Here is a 27,642-nt window from a genome sequence, read left to right as displayed (position 1 = left end):
GCCGTTCAGTACATTCTGAGCTCCCTCCCCTCTGAGCGCTTATCCCACAGGAGTTCCTGTTGTCCTCTTGGAAAAATGCTAGCGTGACATCAACCCAGTTTCTGAGGTAACCGTTGTCAGGGAAACCAGGAGAGGTCGTATGGAGCATGGAAGATCTAGGTAGATAGATGTCTCTCATAATTGTTTTTTTAAGCAGCCAGAGGTTTGACTTCCATGAACAACATTGAACATATATCTGATGTGTTTGTCTGCGAAAGCATTACCCCTCTATTATAAAGACATGTTTGGCAGCTGAATGGGAAATAAAACAAGCACTCAATTTTATTGAGGCCAAGGCCATGGGACCACAAACTGTGCAGTTACCGCATCATAAAGGAGCCAGTATCTTCTTCATCGTAAAACAATCATTATTACATTGCTTGCTGCACGAAAGGAACTGAATTATGATTGGAAATTAATAAACACAATTAATTGCATTCTTCTACACCAGCCTTTACAACATTGTTAATTACTCTACAGCATTCTCAATGGCCTGAACTGTTGCTGTATCACATTATTGTTTTCACTTTTATTATTTTTTATCATTATTTACTAACATATATAATATATAATAATTCATAGTAATTATAATGCACAATTATCTATTTTTCCGATGAAAGACTTGCAAATAATCCTGAGAGAGAGAGAGAGAGAGAGAGAGCAATAGAGAGAGAAGCACAATATCTCCGCCAGATCTTGTGAAACCCTACAATGATTTTCTGCTCACACTTGACAGACTCAGCGATGATCCTACTATGCCACTGAACAGCATGGAGTACTCAGAGCTGTCTGAGTTGTTGAGACAAGCAGCCGAACAATCAGTGCCAAGAGGCCTGTGAACGCGGTTCACTCACTCTCTGTAGTGATCTGGACCTCATTCGAGACGGCAGTGCCAAGCTCATTAGAAGCAAAACACGTGTAGTTGCCACTGTACAGGCTGATGGGCTGGTCTTCTGCGGTGACCAGGAATGTCCCGGTACCTGGCGTCACCTTAAGGTCTGGATCGCTGTAGAGATCGAACTCACTCCCGTCTTTCTCCCATCGAAAACTGGAGCGGAAAAAAAAGAGTACACAGTAAAAACACAGACACAGCAAAAAAAGAGGACAAAGAGAAACAGAAAGACAAAGAGACAGTTCATTTCTCAAGTAGGCTAATTACGCGACCACATTACTGATCAACATGGCGTGAGATGTGAGTCTGTGTAAATGATGCCTTTTTTTTGTGGGTAATTAGCTTAAATGGCTGCCGCGAGCGGCTTATCAGGACAGTGCAAACAGAACAGGGCGGCGCGCTTGGAGCGTGTCTTGGGCCCGATTAGGGTACATAGAGCAGAGCAGCGAAGGAGCCTTACGTGGGCTTGGGATTCCCAGAAGCCTCGCAGGTGAGTGTGATGTCAGAGGAGGCAGTGATCGACTCTGGCTGGGCAGTGATCTCTGGCGGCTTCTTAACTGCAGGTGAAACACACACACACGGGGTGTAAAACACACACACAGGGGGTGAAACTCAGTCCAGTGCATGCCCTCACAGGATACCAATACAGTTTTTATTGCCTCTTCAAGTCCCCCACACCCAGATGATAGCTAAGATGGCTGCCCTGTGAAGAACCGCTCTGTTTACTGCTGAGCGAGAGGGGAAGATGAATTACCCTGAGCAGTGGTGCAGGCCCAGCTCTGGAGGAGAGAGGGAAAGAGAGAGAGAGAGAGAGAGAGAGAGAGAGAGAGAGATGGAGAAAAAGAGAGAGTGCAACACAAACACTTCAGCTTCCCTCCACTGATACATGTGACTCATGCCTAAGGCTCCACACTGGCCCAGTTGCCCTCCCCGAGTCACAAATGGTTGGGGGGGATGGAAATTAATTCCAACAGACACCCTCCAAGAGCCAAGATGGCCTCTATGTCATTACCAAACTCCCCAGTGGAGGGGCGGAAATGGAGAGCAAGGAGGTGAGAATGGGGAAACGATGTATTCTGATTACATGATGTGTGAGCCCGGAGAGATGTTACAGGAGAGTGGTTTCACTGACAGAGGAGAGGACAGGCATATGGGAGCGAAGGAAGCAGATGAGAATGGGAGAGGAGAGGTGGCGGAACCTTCTGGAACAGCTTCTGGAGACCCCATTTCATTCCCTCACCCAGCCAATAAACAACGGCTCATATCACTGTGCATAAAACACACACATGCCAGGAAATGATATGGATATTGCCTTTTTTTTTTTTACTGTACAATTTATGTGCCGGGTCACAGTTATATGCCTGGGTCCCCAGTGTTTATGCTGCCCATATATTTACTTGAGGCTCAATTAGCTCTCCACTGTGAGCTCAATGTCATTGCGGATGTTTTCTCTGTATAGACTGAAGGCTGAGGGTATACAGCTGGCAGGGTTTAATCAGGCTCTGAGAGCAAACTGAGAGAAATGCTAACGGAGTGGGGAATTTACTGGCAAATTTAGATAAACAGGAAATGTGGACAGAGGTCAGGGAGAAGGAGGAACAGAGGAATGGATAGAGGGAGAGAGAAAGAGTAACAGAGGGATGGATGGAGGGAGAGAGAAGGAGTAACAGAGGGATGGATGGAGGGAGAGAGATGGAGTAACAGAGGGATGGAGGGAGGGAGAGAGAAGGAGTAACAGAGGGATGGATGGAGGGAGAGAGAAGGAGTAACAGAGGGATGGATGGAGGGAGAGAGATGGAGTAACACAGGGATGGAGGGAGGGAGGGAGAGGGAGAAACAGAGAGATGGATGGAGGGAGAGGGAGAAACAGAGAGATGGACGGAGGGAGGGAGAAGGAGGAGGAACAGAGGGATGGACAGAGGGAGGAAGAAAGGAGGAGGAACAGAGGAATGGACAGAGGGAGGGAGGGTGCAAGGGGTCAGGGGCAGGGGCAGGAGGACAGAAAGCAGATAGATAGAGCTAGAGGGAGAAAGATAGAGAGAGGGAGAGAGGGAGACAGAGAGAGAGACAGAGAGATGTAAGGGTGGGGGCACTTTAATATGAGTATCCCCAGTGATGGAGATAATAAGGCAGTCCTCTCAGCTGATCACATTTATTTTCCTGCTGCAGGCTATTCTCCGCCACTGGAATAGGAGCAGTCCCACTGATCCTTAAGTCGCCTCTCTTTTCGATTTGTCATTCCTACTGCCGTTCAGAAACACGCCACTCTACACTTTCCTGTTGGTATCTCGCCAAGGGAGACCCGACAAAATATTCACCTCCATTTGCAAACACAATGAAACTTATTCACTGAGATGCATCTGTTGGCTCTGCTGGGATGCCGGCGCTATAGAATTGTCTGTCACTAATGGAATTAGACAGAACTATACATAAACAAACAAGCAAAGCGGAATACTTACAGTCGGGTATTTGGTCTGGCGGTACAGGGATGGAGACAGGGGAGAAGGGAGGAATGCCGTTAGTCAAAGGCATCCAGATGGAGTTACAGCCCCCAACATGTCTGAATGTTCGTGCAAGGCATGCCACTTGCAGCGACATTAAGCAGAGTTGAGCCACAAACCCAATAACACAGAAATCCACTTTGTCGGAATTTTTATGTTTGAGTTATCATAAAACTTACACATATAAAACATAAACTTACAACATATGGCATTTGTATTCATATACAGTATGTATATTTATAATATACCTATATATATAAATATATTGAAACTAACCCAAAGAGTTTCCATGCACTGTTCCCCTTTTGGGGGCATACATTAAGCCATTCATCCGTCACAGATGCCCTTGTTTGACTCCAGATGGGTAACGGCCTGATTGCATGTGTGTTCATGGAGCTGCCGGGCTGTGATTCCACTACTCTATCCTGCCCTCTGAGACATGAACATTTCACCCAAATAAAAAATGAAATTTCAAGCATCCTTGAATAAAACAACAAAGCACTCCTTTGTCCTCTCCAATATTCCTTCCCTGAGGCAACAGAAATGGACTGAAACGGTTTGGTTTCTCCAAGAGGAAATCAAGATGGCCCTTATTGACTGTGCTGCTACCTTGGCTGCAGAAAGGTCACTGATTGAAAGTCAAAAGACACCTTGACCTTTACGAGTGGACCTCTCCCGTCCTGACACCTTAATCTGCCGTAGACAGTAATTCTGTTTTTACTGCTTTTCATCATCCATGTGTATTTCTCCTTCAGTGTGTGTGTGTGTGTGTGTGTGTGTGTGTGTGTGTGTGTGTGTGTGAGTGTGTACAATGCATTTTCAGACGTGCAAAACCTCACACTGATAGCAAACCCATTCCAGAGCTAAAACGATGCAGGATATAAATCAGCAGCTGATTGAGTTACCTTCCAATCTGTAACGGATCCGCCCCTCCAAACCAGATCAATGGCCTAATCAATGGGGGCAATTAAGCACACTCAAAATTCGACGGAGTCTGTGGCTCTCCAAGAATGTAGCGAGGGCACCTCTCTGCCTCTCGACGTAGCGCTATCTTGCTAAGGAGTGATCGATGGCTTCACGCCGATCCAGACAAGAGCAGCATGCCATCGACACATCACATCACACCACATCACACCACATTAACACTAACACACTAAGACCGCATCACACTATCACCACAGAGCGGGCACACCTATAGGGGTTCATGCGTTTGGAGGAGACTCCACACTTGCCGGCGTACTTACAGTTCGGGGGAATGTCGATGGCAGCCTGGCTAGGTCTGCTGGTGAGGGCCAGGAGGAGGAGGTGGAGGAGGGGGAGCAGCAGAGGTGTGCACCGCCCCCTGCTGCCAACCGGCTGTCCTGGCATGCTGGTAGGCATTGCTCACTGTCCCATTAAACTTGCACCTGCTCTCGCAGTCTTAAACGTGTGCGCGCGCACTCTTACACACACACACACACACACGCGCGGTGGCTCCCACACCGACTCACGCATGCAGTGATGAGCAGGCTTCTGTGAACTCTCTTTCTCTCTCCACTCGTTTGCTCACTCCCTCGCTCGCTTCCTCTCGTTCTCTCACTGGCGTTTGGGATCTCCCCTCTTGCTCCAGTAATCCCGTTGGCACTCCTTCCCGACCTCTGTTTCTCTCTTTCTCTTCAGCTCTGTTTGTTTTTTTGTTTTTTTTCTGTCGTCTCTCTTCTCAGGTCCTCTCCCCCCTGCTGGCTCTTCTCTGAAAGATAAAAGAGAGGTGGGGGAGTGAGGGAGGGGCGCGGCGCGTGTCAGAACGGCAGAATAAATGGCTCCGAGCGCCACATGCCCCAGGACCAAGACAGCCGGGGACTGAGCCCACACAATAGGGGGACCCAAGGGGGTGTCTCTCTCACACACGGACACACACACACACACACACACACACACACACACACACACACACACTGTGAAACATCCATGTCAAAAGCCCACTTGACTTTTTATTTATTTATTCACTTTGTGCTGATGTGACATTGATTTTATTTTTCAAATAAGGGACAGGCGAGGCGAGGAACACGGCTCCACGCAGAGAGGCGGACCAGAGCCACAGATGGCGGCAGCGCCATCACTGCAGAGACGTGAACAGATAATCCAAGCGGGCAAACAGAAAAAAACACACACACACATGAGGAGGAGAAGGCTCCATCAAAGGTTAGCAGACCGTGGAAACCCAAGGCACATGTACAGTGTGTTTCTGGCCAAGAACTTTGGATGAACGTGTGTGCATGTGAATATGTGTGTGTGTGTGTGTGTGTGTGTGTGTGTGTGTGTGTGTGTGTGTGTGTGTGTGTGTGTGTGTGCGTGTGTTTTTGTGAATGTGTGTGTGTGTGTGTGTGTATGTGTGTGTGTGTGAGTGTGTGTGTGTGTGAAGGCCTTGGAGTACACTTCCTCTCTCAATCTGTGAGGACGAGAACCTATTAGGGATGCTATCAGTCAGGCGGCGGGGGTGAGGGCCACTCTCCAGGAACGTTGGCGCTGCCCATCTGCACCTCCTGGTCCCCCGCACACACAAAAGGCACCGGCAAGACAGCATCAATTCATTAGCGTCATCACAAGAGCAAATGTTCGCTTAACTCATCGTGCCGCTTCATCATTACAGAAGGCATGAAAAAGACACTAAAGAAATCCCCCAGTGGACTGCTTGGTGATGGGAATCAGTCTATGAGCGCGAGGCATGTTAACCGGGAGTGGGAAATTAGACAGAGAGAGTTTTTGGCCCGGCTACAGCATGTTTTAAAGCAGCTGCCAGGCCTGGACAGCCTGGGCATGGCACCACTGTAACATGGCAGTGCCAAGCCCACGGTGGTGTGTGACCTTGGGGAGAGACAGAAGGGTGAGGGGAGGTGTACATAGATGAGTTATGGAGTGAGAAATGGAATGACAGAGAGGAGGAGGAGGAGGGGAAAAAAGAGATCATTCTTCTCTGCCGTGGGTTGGTTTTATTGACAGCTCATAGATAAACCACTGTCTGTTCTGCCAATACTGGACCAGCAAGAGATGATTGCAAGTGGACTGGGTCTCAAAGGTGGAACCTTACTCTACGAAGTGACTGTATGCTGTGAAATTATTGCAAACAAAAAAAAATCTCAAAGTATTGATTCACAGTGGTATTGACATTCACGGTCAACAAAGATGTAATAAAATATGAGTCACCGACTCAAAAGTACAACACCCACTGACCACATGACCTGAGGTCACGCCATCAATGAATGTCACAAGAATCATTTAATGTATGGCATTGCATTATTTTTTAAAGGCCACAATTCATGTAACATTCATTGAGGGTGTGACTGCAAACTGCAACCAGAAGCGCATTATATTATAGTGCAATGTCAGGAGATGTGATACAGTGGACTATGAATAACACTGCTTTGTTATCACTGAACTATACACACTACCATCTCCAAGGTCTGTCAGATCTAAGGATTTCCTTTTTAAGTCTTGTTAAATAAAGTGTGCAGATTCAAAATGGACGTGGTTCTCCATTTGCACCACGTGCCTTCACCTTGTCATTCCGTTAAAGCCACAGTATAGTGAGGCGGGTGTGTAGTCACTCTATATCTTCAATGGATTAGTCAGGTCATTAAACCAAGTCACCTCCTCTTCCAGCTCAATACCCTCAACAGCGAGTGCTGAACGACAGAGATGAGAGGAATTAGCGGATAGGCGCCGAATAGGATGAAGAGAGGTGAAGAGAGGGAGAGAAGAGAGAGGGGGGGGGGCAGTATTGGGATGGGTGGAGGAGGGTGGGGGTGATGGAAGGTGACAGCTGAGACAGTAATCCACCCCCCTCCTCTAAATCACAGCACTGCTTTCCCAATCAATGTTCACCTCTCCCTCCACCAGCACCCCCCCCTCCCTCCCCTTCCCCCCTCTCTCTTCCCCTCTCTTCCCCCCTCTCTCTTCCCCTCTCTCTCTCTCTTCCCCTCTCTCCCCCTCTCTTCCCCTCTCTCCCTATGTGGGTGCTGGCTTGGGGATATTGGTACAGGCTGATCAGAGGATTGCTCGCAGGGGGGTGTCAGTGGCCAATTACGGGCCGGCTGAGTCTCTGCTGGCCTTTAGCAGATGCCATTAAGAGAGGATGAATGGTAGCGCCAGGCTCATCCGCAGTATTTGCTGAGGCGCAGAGCAAGAGGGAAAAAACAGACAGAACGCGATAAGGGAGCCTCCCATCAGCGCTGCTCTAATGGGACTGTGGAGGCGCTGAGCGGGACTGGATTAACACCCCTAAGAGTGCGAGCATGTGTGTGTGTGTGTGTGTGTGTGTGTGTGTGTACGCGCCACTCCCTCTCAGGGACAAGTCACGCTGCCAATCCAATGTTCCTGGAGCCACGCCTGATCAAACAGAGGCCCCGAACGGCGTGAGCATGTGTGTGTGTGTGTGTGTGTGTGTTTGTGAGTGTGCGCGTGCGTGTGTGTGTGTGTGTTCTTGTATTCTTGTGTGCCTGTCTGTGCTAGCCAACGAAGCGTGACATGTTCTGTATAGAGGAGGAGCAGGCAGGAGTCAGCGAAAGAGAACAGAATAATAGGAGGGAAAATTAAAGGGAAGAGAAGAGAGGGATGGACTGAGGGAGGTGAAGAGAAGAAAGGGATGAAGGAGGGAGGTGAGGAAAAGAGAGGGATGGATGGAGGGAGGTGAGGAAAAGAGAGGGATGGATGGAGGGAGGTGAGGAAAAGAAAGGGATGAAGGAGGGAGGTGAGGAAAAGAGAGGGATGGATGGAGGGAGGTGAAGAGAAAAGAGGGGTGGATGGAGGGAGGTGAAGAGAAGAAAGGGATGAAGCAGGGTGGTGAGGAAAGAGGGGGATGGAGGGAGGGAGGTGAAGAGAAGAGAGGGATGATGGAGGGAGGTGAAGAGAAAAGATGGATGGATGGAGGGAGGTACAGAAAAGCAAGGGATGGACAGAGGGAGGTGAAGAAAAGAGAGGGATGGATGGAGGGAGGTGAAGAGAAGAGAGGGGTGGATGGAGGGAGGTACAGAGAGGAGAGGGATGGACGGAGGCAGGTGAAGAGAAGCTGGGGGAGAGGAGTGGTCGTCAGGTTTCTGTGTAATGAGATCCCACGCCCTGAGGCAAACAGCAGCACCCAAACATGCTGATAAGGGCCGTGACCCACACAAACGATGAAGCGCAAACGCATCTGCAATGGGGCTTAAGCGTGTCTGTCTATTATCACTGGAGTGTGTGAGCGTGTGTGTGTTGGGAGGGGGGCGGGAGGACACAATGACCAGGACTGAGGCTGACAACTCGCAACGTGCAGCTGCTGGCTGATAGCATCTAAAGCCTGTTACCTGCCTCATTTCCCCCAAGGCCAGAGGCCAAACAGCGGCGGCAGCGGTGGTAGTGGTGGCGGCGGTGGTGGTGGTGGTAGTGGTGGCGGCGGTGGTGGTGGTGGTAAGAGCAGCTGTGAGTCCCCGCAGGGCTCCTCACTGTGGCCCTCACACTCACAGGCCCCCGCTGGCCCAAGGCCACATCTGCTAGCGCTAGGGCTACAAACACTAGGGCCACAAACAGACAATATGGACAAACAAACCGCTCCAGCCAAACCAAACAGACTAAAAAAAGACACTGCTGGCAAAAAGAGAGAGAAAAAAACAGCGGAGCAAGAGTCCACTGTCCACTTTTTTTTCTCTTTGCAGTGTCATCATTTTAATCTGGTATGGTTTGTGCAACTGCAGTGCGTGATCACCATCAAAGAAACACAATTAAGAATAAAAACACTATCGATATCAACAGACAAAATATTTATAGTCAAGAGCCCTGGGGTTAAATGAAGTGGAAAACAAACAAAACTAAAAAATTGTGTTTAAATTCAGAGCATGTCTTTAAAATACTTCAAGGGTCTCATCCAACAGGCTGGCGAGTGGCAAACCCATCCCCCCCTTGAAGAGAATGCTAAATTAGCATTTAGGTCCACTCAGTGGGAGCAAATTGTAGCACTCCCGATGCCGCCATGGGATTTGCCAGCGTATCGGAGATGCGTTTGAACAGCCCCTCATCAAAGTCAAGAGAGGGGAGAGGGGGGAGGGGCGAGTCAACAGGAGAGGGGGCTGGCTGGGCTAATTCTGCCTCCAGATCTTCAGTAACGACTTTCATAATGACATCAACCGCCCTGGAATGTATGGTTTGCATCAATGTTAATGTTTTGCCTTGATGGGACAGATGCTGATGGTGGCTGTGGTTAAATTATGTTACGGGGCTCCCCCTGATGCTGTCTGTATGTCTGGTCCCTTGATGATAAAACAAGGAAACTGAGGTAGAAAGTGATCTTGAATACGTGAGGGTGTGTGTGTTTGTTTGTGTAAGTGTGTGCGTTTGTGTGTGAGTGTGTGTGTGTTTAGTACAGTGCGTACGTATGTAGGCCCGGTGACCTGTCTTGCCACCCTTTTAAATATTTACCGCCCCCGACTGTGTGGAAGAGTGCTGGAGGGGATGGGTCGCAAGAAAAGGGGGGGTGGGGGGGTAAATGAATACACACCCTCTCAGCCCCTCAAGACCCCCCCCCCCCCCCCCCCGAGGGTCAGTCTGTCTGGAAAATCATAGGAGCGAGAGAGACAGACAGCATGAGCGAGAGAAAAAGAGAGGGGGACCGAGAAAAATAGAGCGGGATTGAGAGTCAAGAGGAGGATTATGAGAAAGAGAAAGAGAGAGAGAACATGGATGTCGAGGTGCAACCCTCATTTGTGGAGGGCAAGGGGGAAGAAAGGGAGGATGGCTGTAGGGTAATGGAGAAAAGAGGAGTGCAGAGAGGGAGGGGACCAGGGGAGAAGACGTGGGAGGGGTGTCGGTGGGGGGCTTGTAATTCACCGACCCCCTACTAGGTGAATTATTTATAGCCTTCCCCCCACCCCTGTCAGTACAATTTGCCCTGAATTCACCCAAATTCATAATTCATATTCCGACGCTCACCCATAGATTTGGTTTGATGCCAGGACCTGGTTATTGTTATTGCCTGCTGTACCTTTGCCTGTCTGTCAAGCCAATCTTTCTAACTGCTTATCTGTCAGTCTGTCTGTCTTCCTGTCTGTGCTCATGTCTGATGCACGAGCCTGTTGCCGTGAGATAACTCCAGAGTTAAGTTTGTTATGGGTACAGAGAGTGAAAGAGAGAGAAAGAGAGAGAGAGATCCTGTAAAGCGACACACTGAGTGCGTTTGGAGGTTCACCGACCACTGGCATGAGCTCCATAACCGTTTAACTAATCCCATTACGTTGTGTTGTTTAAAAGGCAAGGTACCAATTACGGAGTCTGAGGAGTCGATATTCAGTTGAAAGCAGATTATGCATGGTTGTTGTTGTGAATTTGTGAATGCTTGCATGGTTTTTGAGTGAGTGTGTGTGTGTGTGTGTGTGTGTGTGTGTGTGTGTGTGTGTGTGTGTGTGTGTGTTCATGTTTTCATGCTCAAGTAAAAGCGAGACCACAGCAGCAGCATCTATCTTGGAGTTAAAAGCGAGACTCCAAACTCAGCCGGGACTAGAAGCAAATCCTCTCAACCCTCTTTATAATCAATAATTCGTTTTGTTCTCTTTGACTCCCTATCCCCCTCCAGTAGCTCTCACTTCTCTTAGAGGATTTCCTTTACCTCTCTCGTTCATCTCTCATATCTCTTCCTCTGCCTCTCTTGTTCATCTATCATCCTCTACCTCTCTCCTTCATCTCTCATATCTCTTCCTCTACCTCTCTCGTTCATCTCTCACATTTCTTCCTCTACCTCTGTCGTTCATCTCTCATACCTCTTCCTCTACCTCTCTCCTTCATCTCTCATATCTCTTCCTCTACCTCTGTCGTTCATCTCTCATACCTCTTCCTCTACCTCTCTCCTTCATCTCTCATATCTCTTCCTCTACCTCTCTCGTTCATCTCTCATTCCTCTTCCCCTACCTCTCTCGTTCATCTCTCATACCTCTTCCTCTACCTCTCTCGTTCATCTCTCATATCTCTTCCCCTACCTCTCTCGTTCATATCTCTTCCTCTACCTCTCTCGTTCATCTCTCACATTTCTTCCTCTACCTCTCTCCTTCATCTCTCATACCTCTTCCTCTGCATTTCTCTCTATCTGGCTCCATCGCACTTCATAAAATACACGCTGAAGGCTACGCCACACGTTACTGCCAAGAGGCAAAATATTTCTGCAGTTTTTGGCCTGACATTAGGCAGGATGCATCCCAGGGCTCCGCTCGTCTGCTTTCTGCCTTCCTCTCGGCGTGCTCACTGATGTGTGACGAGCGCCGCGCCGCCACTCCTGCGAGGAGAATAAAGTGGGGCTGTGCGCTCAGCCACCTGAGGATTGCTGTGACAGCTGAACACCGTCGAGGTGAAAGAGAAGACAGAAGAGGCGAATGATTCTTTTGTTTGATTATGTGCTGTGTCTATTCATGATCAGCTCATGGTCATAAAGAGTATTCTGGCGTTTACCATTCAATTCAGGATTGGAAAACATTTCCATCGCGGGCTGGGGGTTTGAAGATCAACAAATGCTTGTTGCAATATTTGTCAGGCCACACCCTTTTCTATAGGTTGTGAATAGAATGTGTGCACAGGTTTCATTCTTTCTTCCCCCCCCCACACCCCCTCTTTCATTTTCTGAAAGCTTGCCCAAAGCCTCCTTCTCTTCCAGGGTTAAGGGTTAATATCTGAGTGACAAAAAACTGTAGAAAATAAAGGTTGTCAGTGGGGGCTACCGCCTACTCTCTCCATCCACGTTGCCATGACAACAGGGTCTCCACAGTATCCCCCCAACCCCCACACATACAAATTCAGTTATTCATACACATGGACACTGACATGCAGCCCGTTAACAAATACACACACATACACAGTCATGCTTGCTGCCAGGGACACATGTAGACACACACACACACACACACACATACACACACACACACACGCACAAACACACATTCACACACCACACACACACACCACATACACACACACAAACACCACACACAGATAAAATTGTATTTTATGTTCTTTCCATTTGCAGTACACGATTATCTATTACCTCCTTTCAAAGTCAAGAGGAGGACAGGAATATTGCTTCTCCGCTATATATATTGCTCTCTTGCTGTCACTTTCTCTCTCTCCTTTATTCCCTCTCTTTCTTTACCATGCTCTCCTTCTCCCTCTTCTTGGCTCTCACTCTCTCTCAGCATCTCTCTCTCTCCTCTATTCCCTCTCTTTCTTTACCATGCTCTCCTTCTCCCTCTTCTTGGCTCTCTCTCTCTCTCAGCATCTCTCTCTCTCCTCTATTCCCTCTCTTTCTTTACCATGCTCTCCTTCTCCCTCTTCTTGGCTCTCTCTCTCTCTCTCTCTCAGCACCTATCTATCTCCCTGGCGCCCTCTCTCCCTCCCTCTGCCACCGTGTCTCCCTGTCCTCTTCCCTTCACTCAAGCTGAGAGTTGTGCGATGCAGAGGAAGCAACAGTGAGCCTTATTTATTTATTGATGTTTTCCCCTGAAGACACAATAAAAATGGAGGAATAAAAGACGTGGTGAATAATTAAAGCGAGGGAGTGGACTCATTAGGAGAGGAGAAAGAAAGAGAGAGATGGGGGAGAGATGGAGAGGTGCACAGAGACACAGAAAGACGGTATGAAGGGGGGAAGGAAAGAGAGCAGAGGAGAGAAGGAGAAGGGTAAGGAGGAGAAGGAAGGACATAGTTGAAGGGAGATCAAAGGGGATTGGGTGTAATACTAATGTTATAATTTAATTACATGGTAACACTGGCAGAGGAAGACACAGAGAAGGAGAGATAGCGTCTACCAAATGGGGGTTGAATACAGACAGGCACAATGCATAGTGAGCATCACAGCCTGGCACCGCTGATAAACACAGGATCATATTCCCTTAATGGGACTTTATGTCGGCTGATCAACAGAATCCGGTAATGGGGTCTGAAGTACAGCACATTGCTTGGGTCCTTTTAGGTTAGCCTGGCACCTGCCAAAGGGAATGTTCAAAGTTTAAAGACCACAAGTGCATTTACTGAGAAGAGTGTGTTTTTCTGATCTGCAAATATTAGCTTGATCGCAAAAGAACACCAGGCCCAGTTTACAAACGAGTGAATTTCCCATGTAGAGCGCGTCATGTTCATGCAGAGTGAAGGGCGGGGGGGGGGGGGGGGGGGGGCACGCTTGAGATGTGGGCTAAAGGTAGAGCTGCCTCTCAACAACACCTTCCTCCTGAGAGACCCAGTGCCAATCTTTGTTCATGCCCAGACACAGAGAAAGATTAAATACGACACCTAGAGATTCACAGTCCACAGCCCCTCTCTCTTTCTTGTTCTGTCTTTTTTAAAACACACGCGCACACACGCGCACACGCGCACACGCGCACACACAGACACACGCGCACACACACACACACACACACACAAACACACACACACACACACACACACGCACGCACACACACACACACAGACACACACACACACACACACACACACACACACACAGAAAGAGATTTAAATGGGTCACATTTACTCTGTTAGTGTCATTGTGACAGAGCCTGCCTGTAGAACAAGCGCATTCATTAGAGGAAACACCCCAGGTGCTGAGGGATGACGCACGATATGCACACTTGGTCAATCAGCCAGTCAGACATTAAACACACCCTAACTGGGCCCAATTACTGCACAGGCCACTCTGAAGAAGGAGCAGAATTGCCTGACTGTAAATATGTAATTAACACCACGCACATCCTGACAATGGCACAGAGTCACAACCAGACAGAACAGGTAGGGGTGCCACTGAAAGTGAGTGGGTTTAAAAAACAAACAAACACAAGCATAATAACACACACACACACTCACACATTCACACACTCACACACACACACACACACACACACATACACACACACACACACACACACACACACTCACACACACACACACACACACACACACACACACACACACACACGCACACACACACACAAAGAGTGATTAAGAATGGCCCCAAACCATTATTAGCTCCAGCAAATAGCGGCCATCATAACATTATGAAATTAGGCGGAAAAGCCATTACCAGTGACCTTCTCTCTCCCCCCACCCCCCCTCCACTCCCTCAGTCCCTTTATCTCGCCGGTACACTTCTTTCCACCCCAACGCATGCAGCCTCCATCTCTTGTTTGTCTTCAGACAGCGACTCTGACCTTCACCCTGCTTTCCTTTCCCCTCTGCCTCTCTCTCTCTCTCTCCCTCCCCTCTACCTCTCTCTCTCTCTTTCTCTCTACCTCTCTCTCTCTCTACCTCTCTCTCTCTACCTCTCTCTCTCCCTCCCTCCCTCTCTCTCTCCCTCTCTCTCTGCCTCTCTCTCTCTTTCTTTCTGTCTCTCTCTCTCTCTCTCTCTCTCTCTCTCCTCAGTGGCTCGTGTGGGCTCCCCAAGCGCTGCCTCCTTTCTGAAAGACAAGCAAGCAATTCCCCCCTCTGTCAACTCCTGTTGCTGTGCTATGGGTCCTTGGTGGAGCTGGCTGTCAAAGCAGCAAGGGATTTGTGGGATGAGACAGGTGAGGGCATCCAGAAGAACAGGGAGGGAGAGAGGGACATGGAGAGAGAGAGAAAGATAGAGAGAGGGGGGAGAGAGAGAGGGCGAGAGAGAAAGAGAGAGCAAGTGGCAGTCACCTCTAGCCAGGAACATCTCACCATATCCACTTTCGTGTAGTCGAGGGAGTCCAGCTTAACGCAGACATGGAAGGAGTTGGACTGAGGGCAAGACACAGCAGAGCACCCTAAGTGCTGCTGAACACAAACCAGCCGCAGAGAACTGAACTAGGACAAGCACCGCCCGTAAGTGTGAAGCCTGCAGACGTTCAGCGAGCGTTTGACTGTGAAACCTGAATGATTCAACCTAAATAAACTGGAGAGGCAGGGCAGAACAACAGGGCACAAAAAATAATAATACAGCTATAGAGATCGCCGTTACCAAAAATAACGTTAACACGACCACACGAAGTTTCAGCTGGAGCGTGCTAGGAATGAGGAACAGCACACACATCATCATCATCACAACAGGGAGGTGGAGGACAAAGAGGAGCGTGGAGCGGCACAGTGCAGCGTAGGAGGAGAACAAGCACAGCCCGGCACCTGAAGGGCCTTCATGACAAAAGCCGCGCCCTTACTCCCAGATGTGTGGCTGTGTGGAGGCGGCGCGTGCTGGGGGGGTGAGAGTGCTCCCCTGGGGCCTAAGGGTGATAAGTGGGGGCTGTGGTTACAGAGAACACACACACACACACACACACACGTAATCACATATGCATATACACACACACACACTCATACACACAATTACAATCACTCTCAGATATGCATACACACACACACACACACTCACACACAGTCACTGTCACAGCTGCTACGGTGTCGTGTGACATGTAGGGGCAGGTCAGTAGCCCCTTGGGGAGCCGCTGACTGAGACCACGGCCTCCAGGGGGCCTCATTGACGGATGTCACCCAAAAGACCTGCCCTGCCTGCTCCATCTAACAGGTCCTCCACGCCTGGCTGAGCTCATCCTAAAAGGACCTGTGCAAATGCATGCAGCCCCCCCCCCCACACACACACACACACACACACCACCACGCCTCACCCAACCCCAAGCACAGGGACTCCGACATCATCCAATTCACAAGCTCTCTCTCGCCACGTTCAAACATTCAAGGTTTGATTACCTTTGAGGCTTCATTGTTTGCTTGATTCACTTCTTCCCGGGTTCTGAAAAAGACCCATTGTCTAGTCGTTGGCCTCGGTCCAATGCCACCCGCCAACGTGGAACGAAAATATTTACAAGCACTTCCCAGGTTGCACCTAATCCCTGCCAATTCTCTCCTCCCACATGGAAATGAGACGCATTGACAGGACAAGGTCAGCCCTGGTTTAGCATTCCCCGGCATTTGCATGGAGGGCCCCCGGGGACCTGCTCTAGCTGTGGGAAACATGTCCTCATAGGCTAAACCGCTGCTATTAGCATCCGTGGGCTATGCCCCAACAAAGGCCACATCAGTCATTCATTATCCCCAATATCTGCATGCGTTCATACACATGAGAAGAGGAGGGAGAGACTGCAGTGGTGTGTGCTGGAAAAACATCGAGACATTCAGTGTCACTGATGGAAAATATATATATATATCTTCCTTGCTGACAGAGGAATAACAGAGAGTCTTTGAAAAAGAATCTCAATCTAAGAGGCAGGGGGAACAGAGACAGGAAGAGAGAGAGAGAGCGAAACGATAAAGGGAGAGAGATAATATATCACTGAGCACTGAAATCTTCCCCAAATACAGGAAAGAGGCAGGTTTACTTTAATAGCTGCTAATTTCCTGCACGCTTCCTATCGTCAGATCTTCATTAACCAGGTCAGGAGACTACTTCTCCCCGGGCTCCATTAGCTTTGTTAAAAGTTGCACAAGCAGCACTTATTTCCTGAGTGCTCCTGATGTAATCGAATGGAGCACCTCGTGGGAACGGTGAGGGAGAAGAACAAGTGGAGGAAGAAAAAAAAAACTAAGCGAGAAGAGGAGGGACGAGTGGAGCGGCAGCGGCGGAGGCGGCCATCTTCACGAGGGCAGGTCTGGAGTAGGAGGCAGGAGCCTTTATTGAGCCGGAGCTCAGAGGCTTTATGTAAGGGGCGAGGCCAACAGCTCAGCTAGCTCAGCCTTTACCATAACTCACACACAAATACACACACACACAAGCTAGGCACACACACACACACACATACACACACACATACACAGTCATCCAAGCTAGCCAATCACACACAAATCAGACACACACACACACACACACACACACACACACACACACACATACACAGTCATCCAAGCTAGCCACTCACACACAAATACACACACACACACACACACACACACACACACACACACACACACATACACAGTCATCCAAGCTAGGCATACAAACACACAAATACACACACGCACATATTGACGGGAGACCCACAATCACTCCAGTCATCCATGTGAGTGGATCATATGAGCATGAGCGACAGAGTGACAAGTGAAATCGGTTGAGGAGATTTGCCTGCCATTCAAATGGACTTAAAGTGGACAAAGAGCGGGGCCGAGTCATATGTACCGCGGTTTTGTGTTCCGAGGTCCAGTGGAACCCACACAGACAGACTAAGCTGCAGGATGGAGAGTGTCACGGGGTCCATTAAGCTGGTTGGAAGGATGTGCTTCACTCATGTGTGTTGGCTTGTGTGAGTCATCTTGTGTTCAGTCAGTGGTCTCACGTTGTGTTGTTTGTGTGTAAATTAGTGTGTATGAGTGTGTAAACGCCAAAAGTGCATCACACCTAGCACAATAGTGTTTGTGAAGATGTCAATGCTAGCCTGCCTCTCTCTCTCTCTTCCACCCCAGTCACCATGACAACCCCTTGAGTCAAGCCTCACACAGCTATACATTTCTCCCTTCCCCCATCCCCCACTTGGGAATCACTCGCTCACTCACTGACACACTCACTCACGCTCACTCACTCACACTCACTGACTCACTCGCTCACTCAGTTACCCACCTGTTGCTGGCCTATCCCCTCCAAATATCCTTTATCTCTCACGTCTGTTCCACTGTCTATTATTTCAATTCCGAAATCACAATCAACCATCAATGTGTACCCCCACAACCACCTGAAGGACTCCATCTTCTTAAAAAGCCTTGGGCTGTATTCAATTGCTCTGTTCTCAACCTCCACAGCCAGGTCTTTTTTCTCTCCCTCTCTCTCTCTCTCTCTCTCTCGCTCTCTCTCCTTCTCTCTCGTGGCATCAAGGTTTCATGCTGTTCACATCAGCCTTCCCCCTGATTACCATTCCCACCTGTGGAGAGAAATAAATGATAGAACACTCCATCACCCTGCCAGCCACACACATTCTCATTAGGAGATGTTCAATTGGCTTGTTCTCAACACATCCACAGATTTATTTCGGTGAGTGTGAATTTGAAACATAACATCTTGCACTCTCCCACCTCTCATGCAATTAACTTAATGCAGCTCAATCGGTCTTTCCCCACATAAAACACATTCAGCCAGTCAGTCAGTAAATCCAAACTGAGTGCCTGCAGCCTCTGGGAGTGAATGTTGTTGGTGTGTGTTGCAACAGTCTGTCATGTCTGCTTTCGGCTGTCTCTGCTTTTTGCCCCATAAATATTTGGTTTATATTTCTCAATAAACCCAATCGGTTCCGAACAGACAACGCAACGCAGAGGAATTTTTCATTGGAGTCTGTGGCAAAATCCAATCATTACAAACAGACAACACAGAGGAATTCCATTTGAATCCCCGTGGGTCGGCCTATGAGCAGACAGCCTCTCTGACCCATCAAAGGCGGAGCGTTATCTGCGATGCGCAGTAACGCTAAGACTCTTTCAAATCCCTGTCCACGACTCTAGGCATCACTGTTGTGAAGATCAAGGACAGCAGAATCAGATGGAGGGGAGGTCGGGGGGGGGGGGGGCAGGGAGAGGGAGAGAGGTTGAAATTCAGTCATGTCTTACTAAAGTGAATATTTCCCAGCATGAGAGCAAGTCAATGGGCAGGTCTGAGCCACTGTGACAGACAACAATTCAATCCGTTTGCCCTTGTCCTACATTCAGCCCCAGCCCTGCTGCAAGTGTACAGGCGGGATATTTCAGGCACCCTCCTTTAGCATTTCTGTGATCATTTCTTTATTCTTCAGGCTAATCTACCATATCTCTATCTAGTCTTTTTTTCTGTTTTCCTCCTATTCTTCCTCCTCTCTCTCTCTCTCTCTCTCTCTTCTCCTCCTTGTCCTCATCTCCATGCTCTGCTCTTTCTGGGTCTGACCTCCTGAAGGCAGCACAGCTGTGTCCAGCGGTCCCCATCTCACTTCTCCCTTTCTCTCCTCTTCTGTGTGCTTATGCGAGATGACAGGGGTAGTTGGCCCTGATTCCTGCCTGATTCTTCTCAGAGCACACACAGGGATGAGGACGAAGGGCGGAGGGAGGGAGCGAGGGAAAAACTAAAGATGGAAGAGTGGAAGAGTGAGAGAAAGAGAGAGGGATAGAGAGAAAGAGTCTTCACTGACCTTTCCCTGCGGCGACTGTACCAGCTGATGAGACACAGACGAAGGCTTTGGATGACTGTGGGTGACGCTTTTCAGACACGCTATATACACACAAGGGCTGCTCATGGACAATCCTCAGAGCGGAGCGCTCCCACACACACATACACACACGCACATACGCACACACACACACACACACACGCACACGCACACACAGACGTACATGCACACACATGCACACACACACACACATGCAGAGGTAAAAGCGCAGATGGGACAGTAAGTGCACCCCCACATTAAATCAGCCTCAAACTCAATTATGATGAGAAGATGGTCTCTGCTAATCATTCTGGAGCAAAGAGCATGGGACAGCAGAGTGAGTCCAGACCCGGTCAACATGTCCCAAAAGACATTAACCTGACCCCCACGCTCGACTTCCATGACAAACAGCCCACGAAATAAGGTTTTGAACTAATTACACCACAGACATATCACTGGTACACACCAGCGGCCCTCCCTCTTTCGCAGACTCCTGTCCGACTAGAAGAGGGCAGAATGTGTTGAATACTGTTTGCCACTTTTATAAGATTCTGTCGACACACACATCTCACTTTAAAAAAGGAAACACAGCCACGGGGGGGGGGGGGGCTGGGGGGGTGAGCGTGATGCTGATTTGAGAAACAGACAGCACGCATTAGAGACATCACTCAGGATCCTTTTTGTCATAAGACTTCACAGCTTGTTTGTTGTTGCTTGTTGCAGTGCCAACGGGCCCCGGCCAACCTCTCACTCAGAGAGGCCTCATAAATGGAGCAGACGGGTGGTCAGACCCAGCCACTAACCCACAGGGAGAGAGGTATGCCAACTGGGACACGGTGAGAGAAGAGAGAACAAAACAAAGAATGCAGAGGAGAGAAAGAGGGAATGGGAGGACCGAGGACGGAGTGGGATTGAATGACAGAGAGCTAATCAGGGCCTCTGTTCCCCGATAGTCCCTGAGGAGGAGGACCCGTGTCTGGTGTTATAAAAAGATGTGCTCTGTGATGCGTCTTTTGTTGAATGATGTTTTCGGTAATTAGTGTCAGAGTTTAATCAAGGAGATCGGCCTTTTATCTGAAGCAGAGAGCAGGAGGTACCCCAGACATCTTCTATCTGTCTGTGTGTGTGTGCGTGTGTGTGTGTGCGGGGGTGTGTGAGTGTCTTTATGTGTTTCATCATGCTATTGTCGACAGGTGTGTTTGCCTGTGTGTTCTGCACACAGTTTGTCAGGAGAGCTTGTTTGGGTGCCTGCTTTGCACACAGTTTGTCACTGTTAGTCAGTGTCAGACATGGTGCTTTCAAAGCGGCAGGCACCATCAACCCTCCCTCCCTCCCTCGCTCCCTCTCCCCTTCTCTTTCTCTTCTCCTCTTTCTGTTATACTCCCCCCACCCCACCCTCCTTCACCCCGCTCCGCTCCTGCATATCATCCTCGGCTCAGCCGCAGTCCTTTCATCCCGCGTTCCTCTTTTAAGAACATCATTCTCCATTTCCTCGCCTGGCTCCTTAGTTCTTCGTTAAATGCACCCCCTGCTGCCCGTCCCCAATTCGATCCCAGAGTGGGCCCCACCCCCTTTTACCTAAGGTCATCCAATCACTTAACTGCATAATTACCTCATCAAGCCTCTTCGAGTTGTCTGTATGGACAATGCTCTACTATTCTCTTCATTAGCACATTTTCTCCCCCCCCCCTCGATATTCCCTTAATGCTTTCCCATTTTTCAGCGACTCCATCTCTTTCTTCTCCGTTTCTCCGTTGGCTATCCCTCTCTCCTCCACATCCCTTTTATCGCTCTCTCGCTCTCTCTCTCTCTCCCTCTCAGCTGTTTGCTCTTCTCTGTACAGCCTCTGTGCATACGTGCTAGGGCTGCTTGTCTGACATGGCTGTTTAATCAATACCATCTTTCTGTTTGTTTTGTGTTGTAGAAATGGAGTCTCCACAGTGGTTGGTTGAAGCCTGATTTATTTGTGTGTGTGTGTGTGTGAGTGTGTGTGTCTCTGTGTGTGTCTGTGTGTGTGTGAGAGAGTGTGTGAGTGTGTGTGTGTGTGTGTGTGTAATGGGTGGGGGCTTCTGAATTCAGGCTGTCGTTGTGTGCAGCTCTGTTCATTTTGCAGACCCACTGTCTGTGCATGCACAATTGCACCCTTTTAGAAAGAATACGTTCGCATAAAAGTGACCGGGAGGGCAGTAGTTACTGAGGCACAAGGAGATTGACTCACTCTCACTTACAAGCACGCACACACACACACACACACACACACACACACACACACACACACACACACACACACACGCACAGTCATTTAATCATTCCGCCAAGAAACAGAGTGAGTAAGCAAAACTTGTGATATTGTTTTTTGTGTCAAAGCAGAGGCGGAATATGCTGTGTGTGCGAAGAATTATATTTAGGAGATCTACAGCGTCTCCATTGCACAAGTCTCCCTGCAGTGGATATGTCATTTCCGATGCTCTTTAGTTATATTAGTCAACGGCTACACAGAAAATGAGGTGAAGATAGAAAAATGTGTGTTTCTGACTTGCTTAATGCACTGGCTGTGCTTAACCATGGCCATAATCAATGTATAATTCATGTAAATGTATTCAAATGTCTTCAGGAATGACAGTTGAAGAGGGTTGACTGACTCATCAGCTATCTATCCTCTCTCCATATCTCTGTTTTTGCATATCTCTGCCTCCTTGGAAGAAGTTTGCAAACACAGCACTCACAGGCCCCACATGAGAACTGCGCTGTGTGTTTTCCAAAGTGGCCTGGTCTATTAAAGCCTAGTTCAGTCGTTAAAGTTTAAATTACCTAATTCGCCCTTCTTCCCCTCCTCTTTCTTCCCACAGCACCTCTGGGTGGTTGTTGTATAATGGGATGGCACAGTAGGTGAGATTAAATTAGCTGGGTGTATGGGGATTACACACACTACAGTAGTGATCCCCTCCCACACTCTGTAATCCAGGCATAATGAATATATCATGGTTGACGTGCCGTTCGGAACGCTCCTCGCTTCAGCCCAGTCCCTTCATAAACATGACGCACTCACTATGCCAGTGACACGGGTAAGCCCCCATTCCAATGTTTACAGTTACATATTGGAAGTGAAGCGGGTCAAATAAGGTAGCATAATTGTTTTCGGAAAACATCATTATTTTTTTAACATACTGATTAAGAGAGGAAATGATGATGGAATCTAATAGACGTGCCATGAAGGCTTGGGTTAATTATGTGCCAGCTCAACTTGTGATGAGTCCGTTACAATTTTAGCACAAATCGTACTCACTGGTCTCCCTGGTAACAGCCGTGATAATGAATGCACCAGGAAACACGGTAATACTCATTATTTCTTCCTGTTGTAAAAATCACATTTGGCATAGCGTGTCAAATTGTACTATTCTGATAGGCTAAACGCCTGGAATGCTGCCAGCGCAAAGCCATAGTAGGCTGTATCATACAATGCATGGCCAAAAGTTGCCACACAGAGAAGCAATTCAGACTAATTTTAGCCACTCATTTGGTCAATAAAACGCCTTTGAACGAAATAGTGGTAAGACTGACTGGAACTCTGCTGTGCATCTGTGACAAAGACTTCTTTCTGACGACAAGGCAGCGGGAGAGGAAATGAGGGTCGTGGTCTTCAGATGGCCAAAAGGTCAGACGCGCTATTTGTTGCATTTATCTTTTTTTCTGACGCGTCTCTCATCTGCAGTCTCTGTTCGCATTCTCCTATCCTGCTCATTACCGCCTTTTCGCTTTCTGAGTCTCTTATCGTGACAAGTCTCAGAGTGCTGATTTTTTTGGGAGTTCAATCCGCCGGAAGATTTATTGTAAGCAATGCGAGTTTTACTGGGGCAGGGGAGCAAATGTCAGATTTCGAGCTCCAGTTTTCAATCTAATTAACTTCTGTCGCATATATATGAGGCCACAGTTGGAAGTCGGCGCCATTTATGCTTCAATTGCATGATTGGCTAAAATTTTATAGGGCTTTGTCTGTGGTGTGGGGTATGGAGACATCAGTGAACGCCAAATCATTCTAAGGGATGCCATTACCCTGATTATGGTTCAAGGCTGGGGGGCCCCCTGTCAGACAATGCATGAATATGGACATGACATGAAAAAAATGCACTTATGTGTCTTGAAAAGAAACATGGGGGGCCTGATGAGGCCTCATGATTAGTGAGGTTGTCAGCATTCACCAAGACATTAGAATGATTGCCATGTCTTACTAGCTGGTAGAGTGGGCTTGCATTTACAGGTCTAAGCACTTATCCATTTCTTCAGCATTCTACCCCCCATCCCACTGTATTCCTCTCTTGTCCTCTTTCCACCGCTCTCTTTTCATCCGTCTTTCAGCGTAGGTCCCTTATTTTAATTTCCTCAAATAAATGGCAGCGCAGTGGCAAGCAGATGACACAATGACAGAGACACCATTTCTCCACTCTTTATCGTCATTTACCTCACTGGTGTCTAGCCTAGCCTGGCCGCCCGCCCGCCCTGTCTGACTGTGCTCTTTAAATCAGTCTTAATGTATTCCAGCCGCCACCCGCCAACCCCCCATCCCCACCCCCACCCCCTTATCTTCATATCTGCCCCCAACGCTTGTCACTTTGGTCCCATCTGCAGAGTGTAATTCAAACCCGGGTCCCGCCTGAACACGACATCACAAACGAGTGTCGCTAATGCACTCGCATCATCGCGCCACCACCGGAGACCCCGCTCGGCTCCGACTTAGGATTTGAAACACCACTCAGGCCTAGTCGGCCTGTTTTTCCCCGTCTGTGTGCATGGATAATTTAGGCAGGCTGTATCTGATATGAAGCACAAGCACTCAAACACACACACACACACGGGCAAACACACTCTAGCTCTCTCTCTAGCTCCCTTTCTGTCTTTCTAGCTGTGTTTACCGGGAGGCAGCCTCTCCCGCGGGCCTCTGTGGGCCTCTGGGCGATAACAGGTGGCTGTTGTGGCTTGCCTGCAACATGGCTCATCCCTTGAGTTCCCTCTTAACTGGCAGATTTGGAACAGATGCCCTTTATCACACCGTGAGATTTCTGCCATCATTACCCCATTCTGGAGCTCTGGTATTAGAGCCAGAAGAAGGAGAGAGAGAGAGAAAGAAAGAGAGAAAGAGAGAAAGAGAGAGAGATAGAAAAAGTCAACACAACAACAGCCTAGACAACCTGTGGTGCTGCATAACAAATTACCAGCTGTTTATCATCTCCTTACTCCCACTCTGTCTCTCTCTCTCTTTCTCTCTCTCTCTCTCTCTCTCTCATCCCCCCTTTCCTCTGACAGCCCCCTCCCCCTCTGACCTTGCAGCACACCCATCCGCCCCTCCCGTTGATCCCCCTCTCCTCTTCTCTCCTCTCCTCTCCGACCGTATATCTAAGAGCACATATATTAGCAGTCTGTGGAGGTGCTTTGCTTGTCAAACGTGACCCCACCCCCCCATCCCTCTGCCTCCTTCCTTCCCTCCCTCCCTCCCTCTCTCTCTCATCCCTCCTAAATCTCTTGGCCCATTCATCCTTCCCACAGAACAGCTCAATTAAACTCAGCGCTGCAGTAAGATAGCATTTCACTGTGGAAGGGAAAGATTTTTTACATGAGAAACACCGATACAATGCTGAGAAATTTGCAGCTGGGGAAATCTGAAATGTAAAAAAAATGGCACAGGGAGTGTTGCTTTGCATCAGGTTGTCTGACAGCTGGCATAATGAGGTAGGCGAGGCCATGCGCTCGCATTAAACAGCGCGGTAATGCATTGCACGGCAGTCTCCCAGGGATGCAGTGCCGGTACGTACTCAAGGCTCAGTCTTACCTTAATCTATTGATTATGCTTATGGGGAGTACACAAAAGCAGGGAGAAAAGACAGACATTCTCATCTGTACTAGAGGGGATTATCCTCCCCTCTTTCCCTCTCCTCCTACAGTATGGTTGGTCACAGTCCCAGCAGGCAACTTTACATTACTACAGAGTGGAGAAGAGGTAGGAGAGAGAGAGAGAGAGAGCGAGAGTGAGAGAGAGACAAAAAGTAGGCTTGCCAGAAATGCGAAAAACCTAAGCGCTCTAGTACCACTTCTGCAGGCAGGATGAAAACCATTTATCTTGACGCTGAAAGCACTTGAACATTTACTGAATGTTAAAGGACCATGTGCTGCAGACCACTCTGTATGCTGATGCCAATGGAGAACTAGACCAGCCTGAAGATCAGACCTGCCCTGCCCTTCTCTGCCTCAGTGCCCATGGCACCATGCCAGGTGGGTGCCTCCTCTTACTGATGCCCCTGGAAATGTACACAGGCCCCACCCAGGTTTCGGTGTCTCGCACTCTCTCTCGCTCTCTCTCTCCCTCTCTCTTATTCTCTCTCTTAATCCTGCCCCCCACCCCCTTTCCCCTCTTTCCCTCTCTGCCCCCATCTAAATGCAGTTAGTTTCCGAGCTGTTGGCTATGCACCATCCCAAACATTTGTCTTCAGCAAACAGCAAGGGAACAGGCAGGCAAGGAAACAGGACACAAGCCATCCGCCTCCCCAGAAAAGAAAAAAAAACATCCTCATCTGGCTAGCCTTCTGTTGCATGCCTCCACACCACCTTCTGAGTAGTGACCAACATTACACCTCTGCCTCAAAAACAAGTGAGGCCAATGTGAGGGAAGGTGGAAACATGAGAGTATCTATAGCTCCCTATATGGCAAGAGTAGCAGTAATGAGAAATGAGAAGGATTAGCATTAGCGATGGCATTACAAACACTGGCTGTGAATATTGTTGTAAGAACTGTAAAGAGGTGCTTAGTGAAAAGGCAGAGGATGCTTCAGAGCGTTTTATGGCATAATAAAGACATGCTCAATCAGCTCGCAGACAAATGGGCTTTGCGATATAACTACCAGAAGAATCATTTCCGATTACACAACCAAAATGTCATCCATTGCACTTGTGACAACAGTGATGGCACACAGATATAAACCATGTGTGTGTGTGTGTGTGTGTGTGTGTGTGTGTGTCGTACGAGCCAGCATGTCGTTACCATCGGCATTCTCATATTCTAGAAGGCACCGGTGCATTGCATGGAAGAAGAAAATGAGGAGACCCTGTTGCATCCATCACTTTAGATATAAACTCAGCAAAAATTCTCAGCAAAAAAAATGATCAAATTAAATACAATCAAGCCCACATTTTTACACGTTACACACTTCTCACTTTACTGAAAAATGGCTTAGAAAAGGCATTTGTAAGATATACAAATGTTATGAGCATTTTAAAAAGCTAAAGGTTTTCTGTAATACTTATTTTTTCTTGCATCAGTGCAAACACATAACCAGCAAAATTCAGTTGATGAGATTTCACAACAAACAGCCACCACTATTATCACTGCCCACATCACAGCACCGACAACAGTGCAGACAGAAAATGATCCACACTGACAACAAACCCAACAGAAATAATATACCCAGACAAGGTGTTATGGTCAGGTACAGGTAGCAAGGATGAGCATTTGACCCTCTCTGGAGGGATTGAGGTCCGTGCACATTATGTCTGCAATGGCATTTAGTGAGCACCAGCTTTGCTTACCTCCACAGGTTTAAGAAAGAAAGATGGCCCCAGGTTTCACTCCCTCCTTGGCTAACTCTGCGTCTTGCTTTTCCCTCTAATCTGGGTCTTCTCCCTCCTCCTCTCTGTGTAAGTGATTGTGCTCTCTCGCTCTCCAGCGCTGATGCTGCAGTGATACAAAAACACACCCTCTCCTACTTGCTCTCTCCCTCCCTCGCTCTGATTGGCTGATGGAGAGAGGTGACATCACCGTTTTTCTCCCACTCCCTGCTACCTCCCTCCCTCTCTCTCTCCCTCCCTCCCTCTCTCACTCTCTCTCCCTCCCTCCCCCTCCCCCTCTGTCTCCCTCCCTTCCCCTCTTTCTCTCTGTCTCCCTCCTTTCCCCTCTCTCTCTCTCGATCTGTCTCCCTCCCTTCCCCTCTCTCCCTCTCCCCCCCTTCCCCCCATCTCTCTCTCTCTCTCCCTCCCTTCCTCCCTCTCTCTCTGGTTTCTGACCATTCCTTTATTGTCTTTCTGCTGCCTTTCCGCTCGCCATTCCCCTGGTGCCAAC

At 48.6% G+C, this 27,642-nt stretch overlaps 1 protein-coding gene across 1 annotated transcript in view; it reads right to left on the bottom strand.

The window, feature by feature from the left end:
- Positions 1–27,226, bottom strand: part of l1cama (L1 cell adhesion molecule, paralog a) — a 43,897-nt gene extending 16,671 nt beyond the window's left edge. Inside the window, exons 1-4 of the mRNA XM_080858317.1 lie at positions 27,114–27,226; positions 4,677–5,161; positions 1,392–1,488; positions 894–1,087 (exon numbers count right to left, since the gene is read on the bottom strand). Of these exons, the coding sequence (XP_080714443.1) occupies positions 894–1,087; positions 1,392–1,488; positions 4,677–4,812 (427 nt within the window). The 5' untranslated portion in view covers positions 4,813–5,161; positions 27,114–27,226. The remainder of the gene's footprint in view (positions 1–893; positions 1,088–1,391; positions 1,489–4,676; positions 5,162–27,113) is intronic.
- Positions 27,227–27,642: the final 416 nt, after the last annotated feature.

Source organism: Sprattus sprattus (genome assembly GCF_963457725.1).
Source record: "Sprattus sprattus genome assembly, chromosome: 2".
Classification (NCBI taxonomy): Eukaryota; Metazoa; Chordata; class Actinopteri; order Clupeiformes; family Clupeidae; genus Sprattus; species Sprattus sprattus.
Note: the sequence above shows the minus strand (reverse complement) of the source record. Positions and strands in the feature narration are given on the sequence as shown.